This window comes from Hibiscus syriacus, unplaced genomic scaffold, assembly GCF_006381635.1.
Source record: "Hibiscus syriacus cultivar Baekdansim isolate YM2019G1 unplaced genomic scaffold, ASM638163v2 tig00004258_pilon, whole genome shotgun sequence".
NCBI lineage: Eukaryota > Viridiplantae > Streptophyta > Magnoliopsida > Malvales > Malvaceae > Hibiscus > Hibiscus syriacus.
In genome coordinates this window covers 263615-273231 of record NW_024062009.1, presented here as the reverse complement: position 1 = coordinate 273231, position 9617 = coordinate 263615, and the positions used below count along the sequence as shown (strand labels likewise).

Genomic DNA, 9617 nt, shown 5'->3' with positions numbered 1-9617 from the left:
AACACAAACATAAGTGATCAATCATGTAGTTAACCCAATTAAAAAATAATAAATTTACTGCAGTAAACGATATAAGAGCTTTTTTAATTTATATTTGTTTGTGGCTTAAATATAAAAATTGTGTTCAAACTATATCGTTTTTTATGAATTTGTACATAAACTCTTTTTTGAATTATCTAGGTGTCTAATGTTATAAATGTTACTATTTTAAATGTCTCGATTATAACAACCGTTAAAATCTTGTTAAATAGCATGTGTCACAATCTTAAAATTTTAAAATTTTTATTTTTCTTAAAAAATAAAAGTATTATTAAAAAAAATCAACTTGCTTCTGTCCCTTTCTCCCTCCCCTCCCTCCTGCTCCAAACTTTCCATGGCCAAACGGCCAAAGGTCCAACAGTCGACTAAACGATTGACCAAACGGTCAAAAGATCGGTTGCTATAGTCGGATAAATGGTTGATTATCACGATCGATTAAAGGGATTTAAGGGATTATGTATTTGGGATTTTAGGGATTGAAGTGTAGGGATTTGAGAAATTTGGGTTTTGAGATAATAACAAGGGTTCTGACCGGTCAGTAGGTGGTCGGCAACACATAGGTGGTTGTTCTTTGGCGAATAGGTGGTAGGAGATGACCGGCGGTTGGAGTAAAAGGGACTAGAATAAATTTTTTTAGAGAGTTTTGATTTTTTTTAATATTTTAGAGAAAAATGAGATTTTTTCAAAAATATATTATTTTTATGACTTTTAAAAATTAAATTTTTAAAATTATCAGATTGTGACATGTATCATTTAACGAATTTTTTTAACGGTCATTAGAATCAAGATACCTAAAATTATAACTTTTATAATATTAGACACTTAAATGATTCAAAAAAATAATTTAAGTATCAAGTCATGAATAATGATATAGTTTGAAAGTTTATTTTATATTTAAAGACTTTATTCATTTATAATTTGTGCACTTATTTAATTATTTAAGACTTATTAAGCCGCTATGGTACAATGAATCAAGTCCAGAAAGTTATAGAAAGAAGATAGTGAGAAAATATGGCTCAGGCGAACAAAAAAGTGTGTGTGACCGGAGCCGGAGGCTACCTTGGGTCATGGGTTGTGAAACACCTTCTCTCCAACAACTACATCGTCCACGGCACCGTCAGGCAACCTGGTTGGTTCTTATTTCTATTGACTCAACTGCTGCACCTTTTATTTGCATTTCTCTGTCACTTTGACTTTTTGGAATTTCGGCAGGGGATGCCAAATATGCACATTTGAATCAACTTGAGAAAGCATCCGACAACCTCAAACTCTTCAAGGCGGATGTATTGGATTACGATTCTCTTTGTTCATCCATTGCCGGCTGCACCGGTGTCTTCCACGTTGCCTCTCCCGTTCCCTCCTCCTCCGTTTCTAATCCCCAGGCAGCACTAAACCCTACCCTCAATTTCTTCGTTCATTAACTACTTTTCCTTTATTTATTTTTTTCTTTTTAATACTGTTTATAGAGTAATAGAGCTTTGTACATGTATGTGTCCCACCAATTAAAATGAAAAAAATATCCCAAAAAGATAAATCATGTATTCCTACTTCCACTAAGACAGCATCCCATCCAAGGGAACTCTAGCTAGCTATTTTTTTTGTTTTGTTATGGATTTGACTTGGACTAATGGCTTTAATTTTGAAATCATAGACATCACCATCACCGGGTATTTTTCCATATTATTGTTCACCCTAAAGACTTCTGGTTTACAGGTGGAGTTGATTGAACCGGCTGTAAAGGGCACACTTAATGTGCTTAAAGCATGTCTTGAAGCCAATGTTAAGCGAGTTGTTGTTGTTTCCTCAGGGAGTGCTATTTTCTTGAACCCTAGGTGGCCTGAGGGTCAGATCAAGGATGAGGCCTGTTGGTCTGACAAGGAATATTGCGCAGCAACAAATGTATGTGACTCATTACACGAGTCACGAGTGTGATATTTCCTTATATTCCTTTTCAGTGTTAATAAGCAAACGTCTTGTTTAATTGTTTGTTCCCAGAATTGGTATTGCCTTTCAAAAACAGAAGCAGAGAGTGAGGCTTTTGAGTTTGCCAAAAGGTCTGGCCTTGATGTTGTTTCTGTTTGTCCCACTCTCATATTGGGGCCGCTAATGCAGTCCACCATCAATGCGAGTAGCTTGGTTCTCATTAAAATTTTAAAAGGTTGTGTCAAATCCCGCAATGCCTACATATTCATTTCCTGTGGCTTTCTATTCTATCCATTTCTATTCTGATACTGTTTACTGTTCGGTTTTCCATTGTACTGTGTTGATGCACAGAAGGATATGAGTCTCAGGAAAACAGAGATCGAAGCATAGTTGATGTGCGCGATGTGGCTCAGGCATTGCTTCTGGCGTATGAGAAGCCAGAGGCCGAAGGAAGGTACCTATGCACGGCTCACAGGATCAAAGCACGCGACCTTTCTGATAAGTTGAGAAGTATGTTTCCTCAATACAATTATCCTAAAAGGTACATCTCTTGCAGTAGCAGAACGCCAGAACCTATAGCATCTTCTAGTCTAACCCCTTAGGAGTTAATATGTTGTTTTGCCGCGTATGATTTTCTTCCTCTTCTTTGTGATGTAAAACACTTGTGGATTGGCAGCTTTACCGACGGAGGGAAGGAAGAAAAGCTTAGTTCAGAAAAATTACAGAGGCTGGGGTGGAGTTATAGGTCCTTGGAAGAAACTCTTGTGGATTCCATTGAGAGCTATAGGAAGGCTGGGATCTTGGATTAAAATTTAAACTACCTTTTTGAGTGATTTTCCTTTCTCTTGACTGTGTGCTCTACTTTCGTTTTGTTTTCATGGTGATCCCACTTGTGTTGAACGTTTTCAATATAGTTTCACATAATTTGCATATCTTTAGTGCTAAACATTGTGACCATGCAAATAAACAAGGTTTTCGAACAATTCTAATTATTATGGACACTCTATCATCATGTATATCAGATTGTAACCTGATGACATGTATTGTATGCAAAGCAGAGATTTAAATCGCAGTCGTGTTTTTAATCATGTCTCGTTTACCGCGATTGCAGCCATAGCGGACGCTATTGCGGGTATATCGGAAGGCAGCGCTATCGCTATTTTGCGGACACTATCACGGTCGCGGAACGCTATTTAAAACCCTGATACAAAGGTTTTAAACTTTTTTTTATTAATCTAGGGTAAATATAAGGTTATGTTTGTTTAAATATAACTATTAATCTTTTGATATTAAACGCTCATACTCCTAATATTTATGGTGCTCGAACCTGAATTCTCAAAGAATAAGAATAATTTATTTACAATAATATTATTTATAATATTCTATTTTTAATAATATTATTTATAATATTCTATTTTTAATAATATTATTTACAAGATTCGAATTTTAGTAATACTGTTTACAAGATTCGAATTTGAGTCTCGGGAAATGTGATGTACTTTGTCGTTGCATTCAATATTTTTGGTAATAGCCAAAGATGTTGAAAGATTTAAAATATTAATTGATCAAATGATCGTATGAATTCAGGGAGAGTATTTCTGACTTTAAATAGATAAAATAATCACCCTCAATTAATTTAATTCGATTCGATTTTGGACTGTTTGATCGGATTTTTGTAAAGGGTCAATTTTATCGACTAATATTTAAAACACTATTGTAGATATCAAAGATATGATAAAAAAATAATTTTTCAAATGATTTAATTAATTTTAATTAAAGACTGATATGATACTAAAATAATCTTTGACTAACTGCGTCTGTATGGTGCGTGTACATTTTCAATGATTGAGAAATATTTTAATAGATACTATCTTTTAATCATCTCAAACTATTAAAAGTGATATTCAATACATTTTTAATAATTCAAGGATGTATAACTAAAATGATTAAAATTTATAACTTTAATAATAAAATTGTTTTTTTAAGTCAATGACCAACTACTAGTTGATTTACCAAAGAAATACCTTACCAAATAAAATTTAGGGTAAACTATAACCATGACCACTCAACTATAGTCCCTTTTCATTTTGACCACTATTTTTGAATTACTATCAATTAGGTCATCCAACTATTTAAATACACTCTATAAAAACGTGTCGGTTATTAAAATTAGTGTAATTATATATTTAGTCCTTAATATTTATACATTCTATCAATTTAGTCATAATTTAATTTAATTTAATAAATTTAATCATTTAATCCTATGACACATCATCATTTAATTTAATATTGTATAAATTATATTTTGTCTACTGCTCCACACGGATGGTTGCAGAGGACCAGCCAACTGCTCCAAACCTAGTCGTTTCGCTGCTCGTTTTTCTTTTGCTTTTATCGTGGGAAGCTGACGAATAAGGTTCATGATGACGGAAAGAAAGAAACCATTATTTTGCGCCACCTGATCACGTGACTGACGGTTCTGATTTGTCACCGGTAAGATATCAATTTTCTACTTTTCTTATCTTTTGGCTTTTGAAATCTTACTTTCTAATATATATATATATATATATATATATTAAAAAGCAAGAAATATGTGGGCGTGAATATAAATTTAATGTAGGAATAGGGTGTTGTTTGTTCCATCTAATTACTGAAAGTAAAGATAAACTTCGAAAGATTATGAAATTGAGGATCTAAATGGAGAGTCTTCTTCAGACAATTAAAGAAGGACCGATGAATAAAGATTCACAAATTTCTAAGAATCCTGAATCAAATGAAGGAGATGGGATTTCAAGCAAAGTATTGTTTGATAAAAAATGTGATGATACTCCCAAAGAAGAAGATCGTGTAGAGAGAATGGACATGCTCATAAATAATTGGTTAAAATGAAAAAAAAAACTATAATTAAATGGTCACAGATACAGTTTACCTTAAATTTAAAGAACATATGTCAAACCTAGAATCCTAGATACTTAATAGCCCAAGCCTCCATCTCCGCCAACTCTTTCAATGGACAGTGATTCATTGGCTTTGCCCCTTAAAGAAGTTACCTTTTTATTAAAAAAATACCTTTTTTAATAGAAAACAAAAAACTACACAAACCATTGTATAATAATTTCGAGGGAAAAGAGTAATTTTGAGGAGCAGGAAAATGTAGAATTATATAAATTTAGGGGTGGCGGTTGTTTGAAGTAAGAAGTGATAGATTATCCTCCTCACTTCGTTCAGATTTGTCCACAGATAGAGAGAGAAAGAGAGAGCAAAGGGAAAGGGAGATACATACACGATGCTAACAATGGGCAGCAGCACTTGTTTGTCTCCCTGCATCTCTTTGTCCCCATCTCTTTCTCCTCATCCCAAGTTCCCAAACCTCAACCCTAATCCGCTCCTCCTTTCCCACCCTTCTTTTGCTCCCATTTCCCTGCGTTCCAATCAAACCCCTTCCCGTTCCAAGAAGCTCCTCTCCCCTAATGCCACCAACTGCTTCGTAATTCTCCATTCCGTTCGCTTATTCCTTCCTGTTTCAGTCTGTTTATGGGTTTTGTTGCTTACTTTTTTTTTCTTCATATAATGGATGATGGCAGGTTGCCGCGTCGGCTAAAGGAGAGCCGTTGAAGGTTATCATATCAGGGGCTCCGGCTTCTGGTAAAGGTACCCAATGCGAGCTCATCACCCGAAAAGTAATCTCTCTCTCTTTTTATTTTTAAATTTAAGCATTGATTTTCTTATTCTCAATTGAAGTTAAAATTTTAAATTATAATTCATAATATTTGTTTATTCAGTATGGTTTGGTGCATATTTCTGCCGGGGATTTATTGAGAGCAGAAATTGCCGCCGCTAGTGAAAACGGCAAGCTAGCAAAGGAATACATGGAGAAAGGGCAATTAGTCCCTAATGAAATTGTTGTTATGGTAGGGAAGATATTGTTCAGTTTATATGGAACGCTTTTCCTATTCATGAATCCTATAGTTTTTGGTATTAGATGGTCAAGGAGCGTCTTCTGCAACTTGATTCTCAACAAAGGGGTTGGCTTTTAGATGGATATCCTAGGAGCTCATCACAGGCAGCTGCTCTCGAGGATTATGGGATCCGTCCTGATGTTTTCATTTTGTTGGATGTAAGAATGGTTTATTGCTCTTTTAATTGATCAATCTCTTCGACTACATTCTGTTATTCGGTTTTTTGTAAATTAGTTTTCAAAATATAGGTGTCTAAAGCCATTCTAGTTTAACATGTCCAACTAGTTTTCAGGTTTCTGAAGACATTCTTGTTGAGAGAGTGGTTGGACGAAGGTTGGACCCTCTTACCGGGAAGATATACCACTTGAAATATTCACCCCCGAAGAATGTCGAAATTGCATCCAGGCTTACACAACGATTTGATGATACTGAAGAGAAGGCATGTCTGATATTCCTTGCTTGATTGCTTTTGAGTTGGGATTATATGTTTCTTTGAATTATTTTGGGATTCTTCTTCTTTTGTAGTAGTGACCTTTTGTTTGATTGACAAATTATATTCTCTTATTTGCATTTTGCAGGTGAAGTTGCGGCTGCGCACACACGATGAAAATGTGGACGATGTTCTTTCTGTATATAAAGATATCACAGTCAAGGCATGTTAAATTTTTTCTCTATGGCTTTAACTGATTTAAATTAAAGCTTGTGTAGGTTCATGCAGATAAAGATGAGAAAATGAAAATTTTGAGTCATACATGTTTTGTTTATGGTTAACAGAGGTTCAAAAGTTAGTCTTCCTAAATTAAAAGCCAAACACTTTGGTTTGTTTTATTTTTTAGTTTTCGAAACCACATCAGATAAGATTGAGTTAGACTATTAAAAGGCAAGCTTCCAATTTTCTAGGCATTTAATTATTGGAATAATAAGGAAGGGGGGGAGGGGGGGGGATACTGTGGCACTAGATGTGGTGAATGTCTTGTGCCAATGACTAATGTAACTTCAGAAAAGATTGTCTAAGCATGATGATACACGTGAGTCAGTTATTTGTCAACATGAACCGGTATCCACATAAAAAATCATTTTTCATGTGTTAATTTGTTTCAAAAAATTAAAATGAAACTATATTCTGTTATAGTTTGAGAATTAAAATGATAAGACGAAGGGATTAATGAAAGGTGTTATCATGAAATATACAGACTGCCTTATTTTTTGAGCCTTTCCAAAGATGAAGCTATATTCTGCTAAAATCAAAATTTGACAGGAAAACTGGTTTTATGGATCTTTAAAGTTCAATTATCTTAGATCGTTTTTTTATGAGAATATATTGTTTGATTTTCAGGTTAATGGAAACATGGCGAAGGAAAATGTGTTTGAACAAATTGATGCTGCTCTTACACATGTAGCTGAGCAAAGGAAGGTCAATTCTGGATCTCTAGCTGCATAAATAAAAACTATATTTAAGAGATAGTTTCTTGGTGGTTCACATCAACTAATAATATCCCATAATTCACATTATATACTTGGATTTGTGATATACAGTAAGTAGTTTGATTTTCCTTTTTGGATTTTTCTTGGGGTTGAGGAATAGGAGTTTTAGATTCAACACTGAGCTTATGATCTTGATATGGTTATTCAAAAGTCCCATCTGTTATCGTCTATTCTTTATACCTTTTAAGGAAAATTACCTCATCCACCCCACCAAAAATAACTGTATGCGGAAGATTTGGTATAATATCATTCTCCTATATTTATTGAGAAGTAATTACTATAATGTCTTTTTTTTTCCATTTATTTCTTCTATCTTGTCGACTAAAAATGAAAAAAAAATTGTATTGAGTTGGGACGGGGCATGTTTTTATCCTAAAATTCGGATCAAGGGAAAGGTGAAACATCATGAAACCTCAGTGTGGGATGAGGTTGGGGGGAAGTTTCTAATTGTCGGGTCAGGGTCGGGTCGGGCAAAACCTTATTGCCCCATGCTAATCCCTAATACTTGGTCTTGGTATCAACCTTGCTATTTCTCCTTTTTAAGTTTCCTGAATGCACACTTTGGCAATTAAGATTTGAAATTGATGAGAATCAAAGCCTTGATGAAGATATTGAGCAAGTTGATTTTGTGTGGAAATGAGATGACATAAATAAGCAAATATTGTAGAATGCAATTTTGAACATGTGTTTGGTTTGTGTGTGATAGGTTGAATTATTGGCAATATGTCGTGCAATGTAACTAGTGGTCGGGTTTAAATGAGAAATGTACCAAATTATCTCACGAGCATTGGTTACAGAACAGAATTCTGCCTTTTGGGGGTGGTTTGAAATACCCACCAAGAGAACAGTGTAAGTGGATAGTTGGCCTATAATCATTGTTATTTAAAATTGGAAACATTAGAAATTTGATGGTGTAAATGATATATAACTTAAAATTAAGTGGTATTTGATGTAATTTATTTTAAATTTAATTATTTTTTTAAAATATATTTTTTGAAAAATATGAGTTTATTTATTGCTAAAACTCCAATCAATCCACATCAATGCACCATATAGTTCAGGTTTACACACCCGGGTACTATTACCCATTACAATATTAAACCAAAATCACCTCGTAGATCTTAGTTATTTTTTATGATTCACATGCTTTGAAACCTCTATAATTAATATGTATTGTTAGTTAGTTCTTAATAGATTTGGATAATTGTATGCTGATTTATTGCTTGTTTTAGTTTTAATTTAATTAAGTCTATCCTCTGATCAATTAATTTAATATTTTACTAATTTAGATTTGTGACTAAGTCGAATTAAAAGTGTTACACAAAATAGGAGCATCAATTTTTTTTTTTCAGTTTCCTTTGCTTTCTTCTAATTATGGAGCTAGGGATGGGCATGAGACCTGACCCGACTCAATCTGAGCCGATCGAGTCAGATTTTTTTTAAAAAAAATTAGGTTTGGGTCGGGTCGGATTTAGGTTGAAAAATACTCGACCCGACCCAAAAAATATAATTTTACCTTATATATTTAGGGATAATTACAATAATACCCCTATCTATTTTTTTTCCAATTAAGTCACTATTTTTATTGAATAAAAATAATATTTTTATTATTATTTTGGGTCGGGTCGGGTCGGGTTCGGATTTTCTCTCAAAAATTCAGGTCGGGTTCGGGCCGGGTGGGGCATATATTTTTCGGGTCGGGTGAAGGATATAAATTTTTTTGGTCAGGTCGGGTTGGCCCAAACCCGACCCATGCCCTTCCCTATATGGAGCTAACTTTTATTTTTTTTGGAATGATGATTAAAAAAATTGCATTTAAACTATTAATCTGATTTTTTGCTTCAGATTTTGTAATTTTATTTTCACCTTCTGTATTCTAATGCAAAGCTGTATAAAAATTTCCTTTTTAACAAAGATTGCACTACAGTCAGCACCTAAACAAGATAGGTAGATAAAATTTGAGCAAACAAGTACATAGACAGTAAATAAAATAAAAAAAAATGTTGAATTCAAGAAGATGCATTCCATTCTTTCCAACAAGGGTTTTGGAAAGCTCAAAGATGGAGTCTTCTTTGGCTCACATCTTTTATCTTAGAACCTGATGATAAAAGTTACAACTCCATTTCCACTTGAGATGGGTTTACATCCTCAACATGGTTTTCGTTCAAATGAAGAGACTTTCGTTTAGGGCATTCCTCAAGGATCGTGCGA

At 33.9% G+C, this 9617-nt stretch overlaps 2 protein-coding genes across 2 annotated transcripts; both read left to right on the top strand.

Annotated features, from left to right (window-relative positions):
* The first annotated feature begins 1013 nt into the window (after positions 1-1013).
* On the top strand, positions 1014-2773 carry LOC120193039 (cinnamoyl-CoA reductase 1-like). The gene is made up of 6 exons (XM_039195666.1): positions 1014-1168; positions 1252-1421; positions 1753-1938; positions 2035-2197; positions 2314-2503; positions 2639-2773. Exons 1-6 carry the CDS (start codon positions 1051-1053, stop codon positions 2769-2771), a joined length of 960 nt encoding a protein of 319 aa, XP_039051597.1. The 5' UTR covers positions 1014-1050; the 3' UTR covers positions 2772-2773.
* Positions 2774-5139: 2366 nt separating this feature from the next.
* Positions 5140-7404, top strand: LOC120193018 (adenylate kinase, chloroplastic-like). The gene is made up of 7 exons (XM_039195653.1): positions 5140-5449; positions 5547-5642; positions 5745-5873; positions 5945-6079; positions 6214-6360; positions 6500-6574; positions 7258-7404. Exons 1-7 carry the CDS (start codon positions 5249-5251, stop codon positions 7360-7362), a joined length of 888 nt encoding a protein of 295 aa, XP_039051584.1. The 5' UTR covers positions 5140-5248; the 3' UTR covers positions 7363-7404.
* The last annotated feature ends 2213 nt before the right edge of the window (positions 7405-9617 follow it).